We start from the raw sequence: 18,401 nt of genomic DNA on the forward strand, positions 1-18,401 counted from the left end.
CAACTCAGCACTTTTTATATAACCTGCTTTGCACAGGATAAGACTAAACGCTCCCATTTAAAACTTGCATAGTGAATTTTGATCCTTAGTTAAAACTTCTTTTCAAAATATAAACTTTAGTTCACCAGCGATCAAACAAAACTTGAGTCGCGCTGATAAACAGACGTCATAAGTTCTGATGGCAAATTTACAACCTTTTTAAAGCTAACATTCGTAATTGTACCAAAGGTCGCGAATTCTCAGCAATTCGTGCGAACATGTTCACGGAAATTGAAAGACCTCGTGCACCGTTTGTTACCATGCAGCTAACCATAACTGTATTTATGTGTTGTAGGCTACATTCTACAAAATCGTAAATGTAATGATTTTATAAATATAATGATTCTTTTGCAACATTTTTTAGTTTTAAAGGAGGGAACATAATATAAATATATGATTTTTATTACAACTTAAACATCAATCTCTTTGTCGTTTTGGTCTAATCTCCAACTATTTCAATTCCAACACTGTGCCTGTAGGTAAATGCAAACCAAAACACAGTCCAAATATCTCACTTCCACATCCTTAGATAAAACACCTCATGTGGGTGTAAAGTGGTGTGTTCAAATCCTAAATGCCTTGATCTGCGTTTCGTTTCACTCTAAATGAATGCAAATGCAACGTAATGTTTTATTTGACAATGGTCGTGGAACATTTAGGGGAAACAATAAAAAGAAACGTCGACTTTTGTGAGGTATTTGCTTGAAAAAGTACGGCGCGAATCACTTGGGGCGTCAAAACAAAACATTTTGCGCTTTGCCGCTCGGCCATATTAAAGTATTTTGATTTTAATTTTACACATGATATGTCTTAAACGTAACCAAACCTTAGCATACAAAAATTTATCGCTGTTTTACATTTAGATTACCAAAAACATGGGTAGGAAAACCCAAAATCAGATTACCAGATGGCTGCATTTTAAGCACAATGAACAATTGGTAAAACATTAACACAAAAGCCACATCTTTTCTATGTACGTCACCAACCCCACGTTCTGTTTAATAGGCGTTCAAAGTACTGTTGACAAATTAAACAAAAGTGCCTAGTCAGCGCTTTATGTGCGTCGTCATAGAACAAAGAATGTGGGAAGTGGGGTGATTATAAGTTGAACCTTAACGTCGCAACTTTACATAAATGTACCCAAGAAGCCAAATGGCACCAAAAGCACTTCCAAACACTGGGGCCACTGTCCAAGCAGACATATCGGTACCGTCTTGCTCTGTTGAGCTCACTTGCGACACCATGTGGGTAGTAGTGGTTTCAATCTTCATGGTACGCTTGGTTGTCATTGGGTCTTGGTACATTTTGTAAATATCTTTGGCCATTGCTGTCTCGTTCTTGTAAACTAAAATCAGTGTTACTTTAATAAAAATGTTCATAACGATCAGTCAAGACACCAATGAACTGAATAAAGGGACGTGGGACGAAATGTTTTACTCACTGATAAAAACAATAGATCTTGGGTCCAGTCTATATCCATTGCCGCCGAGTAACCCATTGTTGTCCAATACAACTTCCTTGAAAGTATGGATAAATTCGACCTAGAAAGTTGTATAAAACGTAGGAAGATGGAAACTCTGCTTTACGCTTTTATAATTCCCTTAGTTACTTAAACTAGTTAAAAACGTAGCACATCTTACCTGCACTTGGCGTAAAGATCTGAAACGGGATGAAACGAGTGCACTACTATTGTACCGCACGAATGCTCGATTCCGAGTTCCTCTTGAAATCGAGTTTATCTTTACTGGGGCAACATCAATAAAACCATCCTTGACCAGTCGAGTGTTACCGAACGTAATGTCAATCTGCAACATCGGGTTTTTTTAAATTGGCAACATAATCGACCTAAATTCTTTTTTAAAAGCTGGTTGCCTCACTGGAAGCATTAAATTGTCATATCTGGCTAAAAGCAAGACCCCATATTGAGTTTTGTTTCCCATAGAAACGCAAAAGTATCGATTCTTGCGTAAATCTAAACCTGCTTTGATAAGTCGACATAGCACTAAGTTCAACTCACTCACATGGTTTAGTAAATGTTTTTCCAGGGTTCGAAAACTTTGAGAATCGCGGATAGAGTATCTGTTGCTGTAAACCAGGTTAATTATCCGGAAACCTCCGCGGAAGTAAACTCGCTGACGAAACTGGTTGTCAAGGACAACGGGTGTCGTTGACAAAGTCATTTGTGGGATAGGACTCTAAAATGAAAGTGACACACACTAAAAAACAAACTGACAGTATATGTTAAAGTCGATTGTTTAAAAAGCTTACTGCTTCGCCCGCTACTCTTCCAAGTGGATATGAGATCGTTGGTTTCACGCAGGATTTTATGCAGATCTAAATTTAAAAAACAAATGCATTTAAAAGAAGAATATCATCATTGGTCAAAGACTTGTTTGCACCTATGTGACATTTTTTTGTAGAGTTCCTTTACCAAAGTATCCATTTATTTGGGTCAATTTCCCATCTTAGTAGGCTACGTAAAAGTACCGAACAGCAAAAATTTAAAACAACCGTCAAATGCCCAAGCCGCTTTAAACATCATAACGAGCACAACATTTTTTAGCTAAAAATGTTCTATTTAGGTTATCATATTATTAATGCAAATTCCGCATGCTCACAAAATTGTCTTTGATTGCCATATTGATTCGTGTTTTGGGAAAACGAACTAAACTTGTACATTTTCATCTCGCTTTGATTACATACCCAAACTAGGGCTTATCTGCAATGCGTCAGTCTTCATTTTTATCTTTATGGAACTGATAGAGTTTCTTTGATACCCCAAAACCGATGCGACGAAAACAACTAAAGCATAACCCAACTTAAAAAAATTTTTTGTCAAATTGGTTTCCCGTCGTTGCCCTAATTTCATTTTCTTCTAAATTAAGCCACCTCATTTCGTATTCAACATTAAACAATATGGTTCTCCTGCAGATATACGTAGCGTCGCTTAAATATTACCAAACGACAGATCATGTGTGGGATAAGCTCAAGTTACCTTTTTCGTACTAACTGTTGGATGTTGTACATGCTTGCGGATGTATCCGTATTCTTCATCCATTGGCCCACTCGCGAAAAGCATGTACCGACACTGTCCGTCACTAAAGCTTAGATCCTTTGTTGCATCACCTGTGTCTCGTTTTCTAGAAAACTGAAAGTAAAAAAAAACTAAAGTCTAGTACACTTGATGAATAAATTTTATGAAGGGCAATGTTGCATGATTTGATCGGTTTATTTTGATAGGTTTTACACTGACCTTAATCGTTAATACACCGTCGCTATGCATTCCGGATATACTTCCCGGTAACACACTTTGTTTGATGTCTCTTATTGGCGGGTAGTAACCTTCAGCATATCTGTAATATAAATACTCAGCATTGTTGACAAAGGCGTGTGTTGTTATTTTGTTAAATGGTTTGACATACTTACCAGAAAACAATATGTTAACATACTATATGTCTAAACTTTCTATAAACCGGTCGTTTGTGCAAAAGTTAGCTAAATTTTGCTTCAAGCAATATTAAGTAGTTAATAGTACGGAAATATCAGTTCTAAACGTTAGTTAAACTAGCAACGAAAAAATGAAATCACCATGGTCTAAAAACCAACACAACCGCGTTAAGGATTATCACAAGCTTGTTTCAATTTTAAGACATATAACCACAAACAAAGACCGAAATGCAAAAAGTGCTTATATTTTTTTACATTTAGTATATTTAGAATAACCTTTCGACTCAAAATGATGACATTTGTTCCTTTTCGATACATATTTAAAGCTGCTATTTCGATTTAAACAGGCAATAAAAGTAAGTAGCTATTTACCTATCTAGAACGACCACATCACCATCACGTTCCACCCATCCTGTTATTACGTCGCTTTCAATCATAATTCGGTTGTCGCTAAAACCAATTGCCAACCAAGAATTGATGTCAAGTTTTCCCTGCAATCCGAATGCAAGTTTATCTTCATATAAGTTAAATCGGGGTTATAAAATCAGGTAAAGAATGTTTAGAGTTACATAAGCGAAATTGTAATTGGTTCTTTGCAATGTGGCAAATACATCTTGTTTAAGCTTTTTTGTTTAATACCCTTTAGGCCTATTACAAAATATTATTTCAGTATCTATCCTAGTAAGTTAAACAAACTGACATATATTAAAGAAAAGTTCCAAATAGTTGTAACGTATTATAAACATCAAAGATTTTGATATACCCTAAGAGTAAATCGTATTGTTTCTCCATCTTCTAGGAGCTGCCACAAAGCGTAATAACTGCAGTTAAATCCGCTATCCTGAGTCACGCAGTTTGAAGGTAGCTTGAATTCACCTTCTGATGTCAAACATTGCTCGCCTTGTGCTGGAAAACAAAATAATGCTGTAAAATAAATATGATTTGCACAAAATATGCTGTAAAATCAAATTGGAATGCTCACTAGATGGAGATGGTTTTCCTGATGGCATAACTGGTTCACCAGTCGGAAGTGGTTCACTCGCTGGATGTGGTTCACTGGATGGAGATGGTTTTCCTGATGGCATAACTGGTTCACCAGTCGGAAGTGGTTGACTCGCTGGATGTGGTTCACTGGATGGAGATGGTTTTCCTGATGGCATAACTGGTTCACCAGTTGGAAGTGGTTCACTCGCTGGATGTGGTTCACTGGATGGAGATGGTTTTCCTGATGGCATAACTGGTTCACCAGTCGGAAGTGGTTCACTCGCTGGATGTGGTTCACTGGATGGAGATGGTTTTCCTGATGGCATAACTGGTTCACCAGTTGGAAGTGGTTCACTCGCTGGATGTGGCTCAGTTGATGGAGCAACTGGTTCACCAGATGGATGTGGTTCACCGGTTGGGTGTGGTTTACTAGATGAAGCTGCTTTACCTGGAGGTGATGGTTTCTTTGATGGAGCAACTGGTTCACCAGATGGCTCTGGTTCCCCAGATGGTACAACGTAACTGCTTTGTGTCGTTGTCATTTGCGGTGAGCATGATTTTATACAGAGCTGAAAGCAATGGGTTTTTCTTAACCAACAGTGGACTAATAATTTTCAAATCAATGCAGATTTTAATCGTGTGAGTGAGTTTACATTTCAAAAACAAGCTCTTACTTTAGTTTTAGTGATAACATGTCTGTTGTTCGAATGGTACAGCATGCCATTTGCAATTCGAGGACCCCAAGCAAGCAATAGATTTCGACACTCATTGTCGTTGTATGAAAAGTCATTCAAGTCTCCTGAGTCGCGCGGTCTTGAAAACTAGCAAATAAAACAAAATATTACTGATTGACAAACGTCGTTATTGTGTACTACGCGTAACATGGTGAAATTATGATTAGCTTAAAAAATAAGACATGTTTACCTATTTGATCTTTCTCGTATGCTTGCCTACAGTAATAGGCACAGTATATACTACTTGTTGTAAGTAACTAGCTTCTAACATTATTTTTTACACAGTTATAATGCTGTGAACATTTGTGCCTTTACATCAGTAGTCGACAACCGCCAGTCCGCGGCCCGGTACCGGTCAGCGACGAGTTCGTTACCGAGCCGTATAATTTATCACGTTAAATGCTTTCAAACATTTTGCCCATGTATTCCGGGGATTATATACTAATTTGGGCGTTTTCATTGCTAAATATTGGTAGATTTTTTAAGGCCGGTCTGCGATAAAATTTCAGTTTCAAAAACGGTCCGCGATACAAAAAAGGTTGCCGACCCCTGCTTTACATCAGTCAAAGTAACAGCTCACCTTTATTGTCAGAACTTCATTGATAAAACTCCCTGTTACGTCACTCACGTTCTGTTTGGGATCTAAACCCGGAGGAAAATACCCAATGGCCCACCTTCAAGATAAGCAATATACGGTACATTAAAAAAGGCTTTGAAAAGTTTGATTTGCAATTTTACCTGTCTTTTACTACGACACTTCCGTCGCCTTCAATCCAACCAGTGTACATGTCTGTGTCTCTCATAAGTCTGTTATCGCTGATTCCAAGACCGACCCACGAGTCTGACATCATTGTTCGAACCTAAACATAAAGTACAAGCTATTTATCAAATTATTTCAAACTTGTTAGTGATGACCTAGTTAGTTTAGTCAAGTATGTGCCTGTTTGATATAGCTGTTTTTAAGTGGACCAACCTTAATTTCAAAGTCCAGGTTTTTGCCCTCGATCCACCATCTTACATAGTAATCACAGTTGAACAAGTTTGTATCAGAATTGCAAGTGGTTGGTTGTTTAATAACTCCAGCATCTGTTTTACACGATTTTGGCTGTTCTAAATGGAGAAGATTAAGTTTGTATTGTTTGTCGTCATTTGTCGTTGTGGAAAATTAAAACGACGTGAAGCTGTAAGTTGATCGTTTCATCAAACAACCGACCTCATTATTTTTTACACAAGGTATTTATTCCAGTGAATTAAAAATATGCTTACCAAGTGGTGAAGTAGTTGCTAATATAACTGGTTGTGACTGTACGTTTTCCGTAAAAGTGCTTGCGGCGGAAGGGCAAGACTTTATACAAAGCTGAAAAACATAATTTGAGAGAAATCAGACATAAATGTGCTTTTTAGGTTTTATTCACACCAAACCTTGGAGTTCGTTATCGCATATTTGTTTGTGTGGTATGTGATATCGTTTGTGGTTGGACTGGTGACTCCGTGGGCAAACAACAAATGTCGACACTCGGTGTCGCTAAAGGAAAGGTCTTCATCGTCATCCGTGACACGTGGTCGTGAAAACTAAAACATGACAGCATTTACAATAATTGCAGACATATTCGAGAAAGAGTTGTCAATTGGGTCATTGTTTCGGGCAAGACACGGGTTTTAACTGGGTAATCAGTACTGAAACAAAAAGTGGACGTGATTCGGGCCCAAGTTCACACTCACTTATAGGCTTATTTGCGTAGTAATTTTACTTTCTTTACACAAATGGGCATAAGATGTAATGTAGGCTAAGCCTGACTGCCAATTTCAGCGTTAGATGATAACTTAAGGGTCTTCTTTAAACTTTTAAAAGATCGTTTTATTTTGCAAAAATATATAGTTCCCACTTGTAAACAGTCACTACGAGTAAAACTGATTTATCTACGACCATATCCAGAAACGAAATAGATAGCTTGTAAAAAGGGAATAACAATTATAGAAAAGTAGAACGAATATTTTTGGACGTTTACCCTAATAGTAAGAATGTTGTTAACATAACTGCCGCTAACGTCGGACACATTCTGTTTATCGTCGATTTTGGGAGGAAAATAACCTGCAGCCCACCTGAAAAATTGAAACAGGTAAAACTACACAAAATATAATTCTTGAAACAGGTAAAAACCACACAAAATATAAGTTAAAACAGTGCACCTGTCTTTCACCACGGCTTGACCGCTTTCAATCGAACCTGTATACACATCCGTATTCGCCATGAATCGGTCGTCGCTGATTCCAAGGCCAACCCATGCGCTGCCTAACTGGCGAACCTGAACACATCAAACGCTTGTAACGAAATTGCTATGGTTTGGGTACAAACGGGCTTGGGTACAAACCAAACCAGCATTGAATTTTTAGACCTTTAGTTCGAACGTGAGAGATTCGTCCTTGGCCGACCATCGTACATAAAACTCGCAATCGAACGTATCGGTGGACGAACTGCAGTCAAAAGGTTGTTTGATGACCCCTGACGTTTCGCATGTTTGTTGAGTTGAAGTACCAGAAGTCAACACAGGGTTTGCGCCTGAGTTATGGATATATCGAAAAAGTGTTGTTTTATTCTGGTTTAGATCTTCTCAAAAGTATGACTATTCCGTTACCTCTAAAGTCAACTGTAGTTGCTCCGCGTTGGTCCATCGAAGTGCCGTGATACTTCAATTCATCGTGACGATAAAACCTTAACAAGCAAAACAATTATTGGCAAGCTTGCGTTAATTAGCGTTAGTAAAGGCACTGGAAACTGACCTGTAATCCTTTGCAGTGCAGGCTTCCAGCCCGGAGCGTGGGTTGTGAACGTAGTTGTTGACCTCTTGACCTCGTGCCCAGATCACGTGCATTGATCCCGGCGTAAACCCGTGGTCAGTAAAGTGTTCAGCTATAAAAAGTAATAAACTGCAAAAAAGTCTAGATTGCATTAACTGCTTTCAAGAAATGAAATGTGCGAATATACCAATTCACATAAAAAACGATGAACGAAAATCTATATTGTAACATATTTAATTTCTAAGTATAATTATCATCGTTAATTAACTGCCAAACAGGACAAAAATATCTGTGGTTTTGAACTGATTTCGAGTTGTTTAAAGTAGCGGTTTGTCATGGTAGGCTTTATTCGGTGCTTTAAAATATTTTCTACCTTCAACTTTTTTTCGAAAAACGATAGTAGTTACTCCGTCGACTTGCGAACCGATTGCGGATGTTATGCTGTCGTTTCCTCCGTAGAAGTGGTCTTCTCTTGGTGTGGACCGATCCCGGGTATACATGTCTTGTATGCGATGTAAGTTTCCTACAAAGTCAAGTACAAATAAGATGTGGATATTTAGAAAACAAAACACAAACTAACCTTTAACTGATCCAATTACCACATCAACACAATCCATAGGATGAAGATAGACGGGTGCTTGGCCAGCGCCCGGTTCTCCTTCAGGGCCAGGTTCTGGTTCGTTTGTTGGTTCTGGTTCACTTTCAGGACCAGGTTTTGGTTCGTTTGTTGGCTCTGGTTCTCCGTTTGGACCATCTACCGACCTGTTTGGTGGTTTCGGATTTCCTTCAGGGCCTGGTTCTGGTTCATTTGTCGGCTCTGGTTCGTTTGTTGGTTCAGGTTCTGGCTCCCCGTACGAGCCATGTCCTGGCCTGTTTGTTGGTTTTGGATTACCTTCAGGGCCTGGTTCAGGTTCGTGTGTTGGTTCAGGTTCTGGCTCCCCGTACGAACTATGTCCTGGCCTGTTTGTTGGTTTTGGTTTACCTTCAGGGCTTGGCTCTGGTTCGTTTGTTGGCTCTGGTTCTCCATAAGGACCATGTACCGACCTGTTTGGTGGTTTCGGATTTCCTTCAGGGCCTGGTTCTGGTTCATTTGTCGGCTCTGGTTCGTTTGTTGGTTCAGGTTCTGGCTCCCCGTACGAACCATGTCCTGGTCTGTTTGTTGGTTTTGGGTTACCTTCAGGGCCTGGCTCTGGTTCGTGTGTTGGTTCAGGTTCTGGCTCCCCGTACGAGCCATGTCGTGGCCTGTTTGTTGGTTTTGGTTTACCTTCAGGACCTGGTTCTGGTTCGTTTGTTGGTTCAGGTTCTGGCTCCCCGTACGAACCTTGCCCAGGTCTGTTGGTTGACTTTGGATTACCTTCAAGGCCTGGTTCTGGTTCGTTTGTTGGCTCTGGTTCGTGTGTTGGTTCAGGTTCTGGCTTCCCGTACGAACCATGCCCTGGTCTGTTCGTAGGTTTTGGATTTCCTTCTGGTTCTGGTTCGTTTGTTGGTTCAGGTTCATTGCTTGGTTGCGGTTGTTCCCTAGGATTTGGCAAATTGGTCGATTTACAACTTTCTTCCACATTACTATTTAGTGCCATTTCAATATCAAGTTCCGGATCGCGATGCGGGTTCTTTTTCATTGCCAAATCATTGTCTTTATAGCCTGATACAGCAACATTACTACTCTCGACACTGTTTGTGGTAAGAGAAGGCAGGACTCTGCAAGCTGGTTGGTTGGTAGGTCTCCATCCAAGACCAATCCAACTGTTTGAATGCACACGTAATGCTACCTCAATTTCTGAAAGTTCTTCGACAAATCTCCAATACAAGTAGGCATTTTGTGGTCTCAATTCAATGCTCCAGTATCGAGGGTCAACTTCGTAATCCTCTAGAACTTGAGTTATCTTGGATTCTAAAATAGTTTGTCAAGACTTAACGTTACACGTTTTGTAACAAAACGGCTTCAGCCATATTGAAGCCATTTGTTATCAATAACATTGTATGTTAAACTGAAACTAAAATAGAAATCGTTACAAATGAAACCTTTTTCACATGTAACGCCAAATCTCCCAGGTTCACAATAACAGAGTAGTTTCGGGTATGTCGTGCTTCTGGTGTCAATACACTGGCCATGGTTTGAACAGTCGTCGTCTGTCCAGCATTCATCTGTACTTTACAAAGTTAATCTATTAACCGTTTTAAAAGTTTTACAAAACGTTATGCTACAGGTAGACGCAACTAACCTTTCCATTGACATCGCAATCCACTAAAAAGTCTCTTGCATCGACATTCACCAGTTTCATTATCACATGAAGCCCCATTAAGACATTTGCCAGAAAAACAAATGCTATCTGTAGCAACAGCTTTGCCACCATTAGAACTGTACCCGACATTCTTTGTTTTTGCAAATTTAGGTACGTGATTGTTAGCCGACCCTGTTTTATGTGTCGGTTCTGGTTCACTGGTTGGTTCCGGTTCGTTAGTGGGTCTCGGTTCTGGCTCGTGATATGGTTCTGGTTCGTTGGTTGGCTCCGGTCCTGGCTTGTGATTTGGTTCTGGCTCGTGAGTTGGCTCTGGTTCATTGGTTGGTTCTGGTTCTGGCTCGTGATATGGTTCTGGTTCGTTGGTTGGCTCCGGTCCTGGCTTGTGATTTGGTTTTGGCTCGTGAGTTGGCTCTGGTTCTTTGGTTGGTTCAGGTTCTGGCTCGTAATTAGGTTTTGGTTCGTAGGTTGGTTCCGGTTCATTAGTTGGCTCCGGTTCAGGCTCATAATAAGTTTCGGGTTCGTTAGTTGGTTCTGGTTCTGGTACAGTTTCGTTAAACTCCATCCTTGTTTGATGAAATTTTGTTTGACTTTTTGCCACAACTTCCGATAAAGGTATGATTGAAATATCAGCACAACTCCAAAAACGATATAATCCAGACCACTCAGATGCTTGTCTTAACAGTCGCAACGTACATCTGTTACATGTAGTCCCCATGGGCAAAACCACACGAACGTTTTGTTTTCTGTGATAAATACGACATGGTTGTCTAAACGTATTTTTTCACGGCAAAAAATGTAAAGGTTCAGATTGGTTTTTAATCGAGTTAATAGACACACATTTGATATTGTTAACTCACTGTTGTGTGCGCAATGTTGAGAAAATGCGGTCGAATGATAATTATATGATTTCTTACGTGCTGTCGTTTCCATAAATGAATTCGTTGCCAGTAAGCGGAATACTGTTGTGCAGTTGTCCTTCCTCAAAAAGCTCTATTGAAATACCACCCTGCAAAAAAAAAAATTTATTCATTGCCAAATAGAAGAATTATTCATTTATGCAACTATTGCACGTGTTGGAAAATAAAAAGCTCAAAATACTATATTTTTAGTTTTAAAGAATACCATACTTTTTGGCCGTAATGTTGTTATCAATAGTTTTATCTAACATAATTAGAGTTTTAATCAAAAACAAACGAATTGGTAAATAATTGGTCAATCTTACCCGGTGAGCATAAGCAAGGTGCCACGATACCACAATGGATGATCCTTCAACAAACGAAGTAACCTTGTCCCCTATGATGTAAATACAGTGTAATAGCTACTAATCGGCAATTTGTTTTTGTTCATTATCCCCACAGAGTCATTTTGTGTGTTTACAAGGTATTAACTGCGCGTAGTATAATTGTACGAGTAAGCATAAAATGAACTTAAATGCGGGGTCGGGAATGTAAAGGAGACACCGATATGAACTAAATACGGCATTGAACAGACGCAGTTTGTAGTTTAATTACCAAGATATGTGGTTTCGTGTCGGCCTGAAAAAGTACTAAACCCAAAACTGGTTCACAACAATTACAAATAGTGTCGGATACGTAAGTATTTTTTTATGTTTCTAAAGTCCCTTAAATACGCCAGTTTTCCCTTGTCGGCGCATGTATTTTCTGCTTTTGTGAAAACTGTATCGATTTGGTGTCAACTGTTCAAACGTTATGGATAAAAAAACATATGATAATAATCATACGCTCATGGTTCCCAGAAACAACAAAATGTTTTGTATAAACACTACAATTTTTTTCGCAGTTTTTTAGACTTACCTGGATTGTATTCAAATCCGCAAGGCCCCGTTGTTCGTGCATTGTCCAAAAAGTCAAGTGCAAATTGCCGAGCTGGTGGCCATGTCAAACGGACATGAGCATGCGAAATAGAACTAAGGCACAACACTATTACAGCAAGTGCTATGGCCTTCACGTCCAGCATGGTCCTACGGTTGCTTGCTTGAAAAAAATGTTGACAATTACGTAACAACAGTATTTAGTTGCAAATATCAATGGATCTCCTGTATCATTTAATAAGTCGCGCATCTTTGACGAATTTTAGGCTTTGTTGCGTTTTCGTAGAATTATATAACAGGGGCCACAAAAAATCCGTTACAAAAAACCTTTGCTTGTATGCAAACACTTTTTTGCCTGGACTGTCTGGTGAACCTAATAACATTCTTCATGTGGAGTCACCAACACGTTTACCCTTTACAACGTATATATGCGATACCATCACTCGTACACGTTTACAAACAAAACCTCTTAGCTTGAAGGTAGAAGGTAATTTCGTTCAGTCGTTTATGGTGTTCTATAAATACATACCCTATTTGTAATTTCAGCACCATAACATATCTGGGATTATTGATAGTAACTTACAATTCTACGTAATACTTATCTTCCTGAAACCTGCTGTCCGAAGCACGCGCCACAAATGTCCTTTCCGCGGCCAAACATTTACATTTGAGCACGTTTATCTTCACTGCGCCCGGGGCCAACCGCAGCATAAACATTTGCCAGATGCGCCAAACGTTGTGCCGATTTGTTGGATCTGCCTGTCAATCTTTTTCGCCTGTTTGTACACGTTTGATTGCGATCTTTCGGCGGCACGGATTGGATGATTTCATTTTTAATTACTCTGTTTGTAAGTTTTTGATAATTGAAAGAAAACTGAAAAGCTTAATCTTCGATTTGTGACTCATGACTTCTTAACCGGTTTTTATTTGCTAAGTCCACTTATTTTTCCTTTTTTATCAAACAAATAGCAACTAAGCTTAATTCTTTATTCAGCGAGTCCGAGTCGCAGTGAGTTCAAACATAAAGATTAAATTTAAGTCAAATCATTTAGCAAAAGGTGAAGTGCTTTGCTGACACATTCTACAAAATTTGTTGAAAATTCTGTCAATTTGTTAAAATTTGCTTCGTATTGTAAATCTGCCAAAGCTATCTTCACGTGCGCTTTTATAATATAAACACAGTTGAACGGAAGTTTGCTGTAGTTGTCATATAAACTGTTCTGACTCAGCTTTGCATCTTCGCAAACCACAAAGACCTTTGCAATGCGTCAATGTCAAAGTCTTCGGGGAATCCCCAAACGCTTTGAAATCGAAACGCGTCGCTTCAGAAGAAATGGGTTGATCATATCCGCAACAACTGCATGTTGCGGTGCGATGAAGGTTAAAAAAGATAAATTGATCCCACAATTACGATAATTCGATGATATCGGATATGACTAACGCGACAACATGTGTTCCTATTTGAAACGCATTTAACCTGTTTTTTTTTTATTTCGAGTTGGCCAGCGTTTAAACTGACCATTAAACTAACGATATTTGCTTTGCATGACTGAAAGTATTTATAAAAGCTTAAACATTTGCAATTAAATAAGGATTAAAATGTCGTTGACATATAGAAGAAAAACATATCAGGCTGAATATTTTATATTCTCACATACCAAATAGCATTACCGTATATTTAGCAACACAGCTGGGGCGTAATAAGCACAAAAAGAGGTTATGGTGCTTCAGAATTAAAACAAACAAATATATTAAATGGAGCTGTCTTTTTAAAATTTACCAGTACAACACAAGTAAAGCGATGTTAACAACACAAAATACTTGAAGTGATTGATCTATAACCTTTCGTAAATGTTTCAGTTCGTAATTAATAGCAGCCCTACAAACAAAATTCCGAAATGCAAAACTGTGGTGCATCACGTTTGTCTTCGTAAACAAACTGGGAAATAGTATAGAAATTGTACACAACAAAAAAGCATCACATGATTGTGTGTACATCAGTGTTTAAGTTGAACCTTATCTTATCGTATGAACGTGCAACTACTATTTGAATAGAAGTCGACTTATCGGGTGAAAAAAATACCATTTCCGCGAGTGTATAATGATTTGTTTGTGAAGCTGGTATCCATCTGGCATACTCGTTCGGGAATTTTAAAATGGCGCGTTAATTGGCACTTGTATGAAGGCACGTTTGGCTCTGTTTCAGTCACGTTTGTAATTTAAACCACAGCATGGGCACTGCGCGGCATTCTTTGCAAATGGAGGAAGCCGAATTTGACATCCATCAACATAAAACTGGGAAACGTAAAAATAGTTTTTGATTTTTTATTCAGGCGGACAATTGTGTTAGCGCGTGAAAACAAACAAAATCGGCATACAGAACAAATAAACTTATGGGGTATATATATTTTTTTAGTACCATATTTTTCGTTGAAATTCATGTTAAACAAGACGCTAATATTATCTACTGGCGTAAAAAATATGGAATAAATGTAATATGATTTATGTCATTTAAAATTATATTTATCGGTGAAGAAATACTTTTGCAGTGTGAAATTGATGAATAAAATTGTTTAAATCAATTGGCGAGCTATGGTAAGCCACGAAACAATAAATTGTTGAATGCTGAAGTTTTTGTCGAATGTTTCTCGGTGATAGCGTTGTGCCCGGAATTATATGTCGTTTAAAAACAGTTTTTAACGAAGAATTACTAAAAAAGTTTCCCTTCGTTATGATTGATGTTGCAATTAAACGGAATATTTCTTTACATTTTTTACAACCAAAACGAATTTACAGAAATGCCAATGTGGGCAAACCGAAATAAAAGTTTTTAACTGGCCTACTGGGTGAGCATAACAATTTGGCCAGGTGCTACAATTAATATTTTAGAATTTTGACGACAATTTGACAGCGAAAATTTCTGCGAAAAATTATGAAACAAACTGCACCATGTGAAAACAGAAGCAACGCCCCCTTGAAACGGTTTTAAGCGACACAGTAAGTTGAACCACGTTTCCCGGAATCTGGAAGTATCAGAAGGATTTTCGCTGGACATTCGATATCGTTTTGCTGACATCATGATGAAACATAAAAGAGCAGTCCGAACAGGAGCTAGAACTGCCCGCGGGTTCTGCTGGTCATGACAAGCAATTTCGCAAGGAATTTAGTTTCACTTGCATTTCGTGACTAGACGCCATCTGTAATATGGAAGGTCGAAAAGTTTTGGACAACAGGAATTTATATACGCTTCATATAATAATAACTTTTAACTTGTTTTTTTTTCTGTTTTGCAGTTTACTTTACAAAAATTCTGCATTTAAGCGTTTTCGCTGTGAAAAGAATGTGGTATTTAGGTGTTACTGAAAATGTGATTCTCCATAGTTTATGCTTCAACAACGGTTGCAAGAAAAAAATCCAGCAGGCAACCCATATGTTGGCCTTTGTGACATTTTCCCCTTTATGTTGTATGACCACAAGTGGGCCAATAAAATAACCATAACTGTCAGCTGCGCAAAAGAGCTCTTGACTTGATAAGACTACACCTAACATGCCTGAAATGTCGACTGCAGTTTTTAATTACCGCTACTTCTATAGTTGGTGGCACTGGCTTTCAGTACATAAGAAACGGAATCTTGAAATAGTTTCTTTCCTAATGAAAATGTAAATAACTTACATTAGTATATTTGCATGTGAAGTGGGGCCACTTAAAACTATATGTATAGACATAATTCACTAAATAAACGAAGGGCACATAAGCACCAAACAATTGAAATTTCACCAGCCATGAATGTATGTAAATTACACCATAGGAAACGACCGACTTCACTCGTTTTTTGTATAAATGTTTAAAGGGTGTATGAGGGTCACCAAACTATCACGTAATTTAACCGACTGACATTTATTGGGAGGTGCCATTAACAAGCAATATCCGATAACCGGAACGTTAAATATCATCAACGCATGATCACACCGCGAAAAATTAACGCGTGAATCATCGCAATAGGGCAAGTTTTAAGAAAAAAAACGCAAACGGTAAACACAAAATGATGGTAAACATGAAACATCATTTAAAATCCAATGCCAGCATTGTCATTTTTATTCTAAAAAAACTGTTTTTTGTCCCTGCAACTCTTACAAAAAAGAAATGTATTGTTTTTGTGCACGACACTGAGGAAAACGATTTCTTCTTGCACGAAAAATGTTGTAATTAATTTAGGACCTAAAAAGTAACTTAAAAAGTTTGTTTTAACAGTTATTTCATGACGGAGTCGTTTGAAGGTTTAAAGGCGTTTATGCACAAAGTCACAAGCACATCAGTGATCGTAAAAATAGAAATATATCATGGGACGAAGAACATAGAAAAAACCATGTAATGAATTGATTTTTGCACATAAGTTTACTATACTTTATGATGAACAAAGTTACATATGAGTCGACCAGAGTTATCCACCAAATCATCAAAAGGGAAAAGTTCAAACTAGCAAAACTTTGTGGGCACGTGATAGCAAGTGGATTGCGTGCTTGCAATTAACGCTTAAATAGATAAAATATTGTCAAATATCTCAAGTTTCAAGTATCTGTGACAAACAATCGCAACGTCTCCAGAGGTGTATTTAACAAAGAGACAATCAAAACATTCTTCAAACAAAACAAAGGACCCTTTGCTCAGATCTCGCCACACAAGGGCTGTTGTTATCTTATCCACTGGTGCCAGTTAAAACTCTGGCCTTTTCGACCTAAGGAAGGAAATTACACTAAAGGATTTATAAAAACGTTTTATAAGCTCAGCGCACAAGTGAAGATTTTGAGACAAGAAAAGTGTCTTGCGTATAGATATCTATGGAATGTGTGTTCTTGTGTGATTTGAGGACGAATAGCTTTTACACACACAATAATGTTTTGTTTATAGTTGAGCAGCAGGCTGGTGAATATTTGTCTATTTTGCTTAAGTTTGCTTGTAAACTGTCTGTAGTTTTTGGATTTTTTCAACACTGAGTTAACGATTTCCATTATCATGGCACCTAACGAAAAGTGGGGAACAATAAATAGCTGTCGATTTCCACTTGGTCATCAACGAATGACAAACTTTGAAATTCAGCAGTCGGTGGAAAGGTTAACCATGCATAGACCAAGAAAATACAGGTAGGTTGCAGTTAGTAAAGGTTTGGTCATTAAAATGATTGACAAACTAAGCCTTGAAAGACAACCTGAGAACACAAGCTCATACACCCAAAAGGCGTGTCAAAAGTATTATGTGTTGTTTTCAAAACGTTGCCATTGAAATTGACGATGATTTGTTGTGGTTCGCAGGGTATTTTCGTGACGTCTTTGACGATACACTAAAAATGTGACTTTTAGTTCCATCGTGACAGCTTTATAGTATGCTTATGATTTTAAGTTGACTTTACTTTACAAAGAATATTTGCAGTACATTTTGGGCGACGGGTGTTCAAACATGAAAATACATGTTCAGAATTGAAAATTGCCATTTTTGCGGCAACATACAAAAATATCATAGTACCGGTTTTATTGGCGTTTTTAAATGCACGTTTGATTTCATCGTGCTATTGGTTTGCGCATTAAATAACACAACACAATTGGAATTATGCGGCCGTTTAAGACATCTTGTTACTAAATCTTGCCTGTACGAGTTAAATTTTAAGCAAACATTTTCTACATATCATATGTATTGCAGGCCATGGTGGGATGACGAATGGAAGCATAAAAAGTCAAGTGATGCGCAAGTGCAGAAAATGCTTTCTCGTTTGACTAAGGATTCCTCGTTAAAAGTGACCGATTCTCGGCGGACAAGCCAGGGTCGAATTTTACGCATGGGTGTTGTGAACAGTTATGCATGGAAGGGATATAACTGAAACAAAGCTCCGAACACTGCATCGAGACATAATTCCATTGTAACGTTACTTTTTTGCGTGCAAATTGAAATGACAATAATAGTTTGTTCTTTATGCGCAATAATTCTTGACTGTATGTGTTTAAAGTTAACCATGCGTACCTTCTTACATTGTAATTAAACTTTTTGGACTTTTCTGTCCTTCTTTATGACTGATGAAGTGGGTTGTGAGCAACATAATTTAACAATGTTTTTGAGATCATTTTTTCGCCCAATAGTTTCTTTGGATAATATTAATAACACACAGCAGGGGCCCGCAACCTTTTTACTATGCGACCAATTTGGACCTTTTTAAGTTTTCTTCTGCTAAAACATGTCATGTTTATTTTTTAGTACATCGGATAACTTTGTCTTGCGATCTCCAGGTCAAGAAACACTGACATACAGAATACACGTAACAGTCGAGTCACCTG

At 38.2% G+C, this 18,401-nt stretch overlaps 2 protein-coding genes across 4 annotated transcripts; one reads left to right on the forward strand and one right to left on the reverse strand.

Moving 5' to 3' along the window:
• Positions 1-649: 649 nt before the first annotated feature.
• Positions 650-12,237, reverse strand: LOC145214317 (uncharacterized). Of its 3 annotated transcripts, XM_080082824.1 has the most exons (28): positions 12,061-12,237; positions 11,469-11,539; positions 11,161-11,252; positions 10,226-10,989; positions 10,026-10,148; positions 8,584-9,894; positions 8,377-8,526; positions 7,986-8,115; positions 7,841-7,917; positions 7,601-7,764; positions 7,395-7,510; positions 7,214-7,307; positions 6,627-6,776; positions 6,471-6,561; positions 6,178-6,314; positions 5,943-6,064; positions 5,785-5,878; positions 5,145-5,291; positions 4,469-5,039; positions 4,250-4,392; positions 3,859-3,977; positions 3,293-3,392; positions 3,035-3,187; positions 2,308-2,373; positions 2,061-2,234; positions 1,680-1,844; positions 1,481-1,580; positions 650-1,384 (listed from the first exon to the last, which is right to left on the reverse strand). In XM_080082824.1, the coding sequence occupies exons 1-28, from the start codon at positions 12,221-12,223 to the stop codon at positions 1,152-1,154; spliced, it is 5,820 nt and encodes a 1,939-aa protein (XP_079938950.1). In that variant the 5' UTR covers positions 12,224-12,237; the 3' UTR covers positions 650-1,151. The 3 variants fall into 3 exon arrangements, with proteins under 3 accessions (XP_079938950.1, XP_079938952.1, XP_079938951.1); XM_080082825.1 differs by lacking the exons at positions 650-1,384; positions 1,481-1,580 and having other exon boundaries at positions 1,779-1,844; positions 2,057-2,234; XM_080082826.1 differs by lacking the exons at positions 11,161-11,252; positions 11,469-11,539; positions 12,061-12,237 and having other exon boundaries at positions 10,026-10,153; positions 10,226-10,303.
• A 4,717-nt stretch (positions 12,238-16,954) lies between these two features.
• On the forward strand, positions 16,955-18,137 carry LOC145213921 (uncharacterized). Its single transcript, XM_080082329.1, has 2 exons — positions 16,955-17,219; positions 17,773-18,137. The coding sequence occupies exons 1-2, from the start codon at positions 17,092-17,094 to the stop codon at positions 17,948-17,950; spliced, it is 306 nt and encodes a 101-aa protein (XP_079938455.1). The 5' UTR covers positions 16,955-17,091; the 3' UTR covers positions 17,951-18,137.
• The last annotated feature ends 264 nt before the right edge of the window (positions 18,138-18,401 follow it).

The sequence above is a fragment of the Phallusia mammillata genome, chromosome 2, assembly GCF_965637545.1.
Source record: "Phallusia mammillata chromosome 2, kaPhaMamm4.hap1.1, whole genome shotgun sequence".
Classification (NCBI taxonomy): Eukaryota; Metazoa; Chordata; class Ascidiacea; order Phlebobranchia; family Ascidiidae; genus Phallusia; species Phallusia mammillata.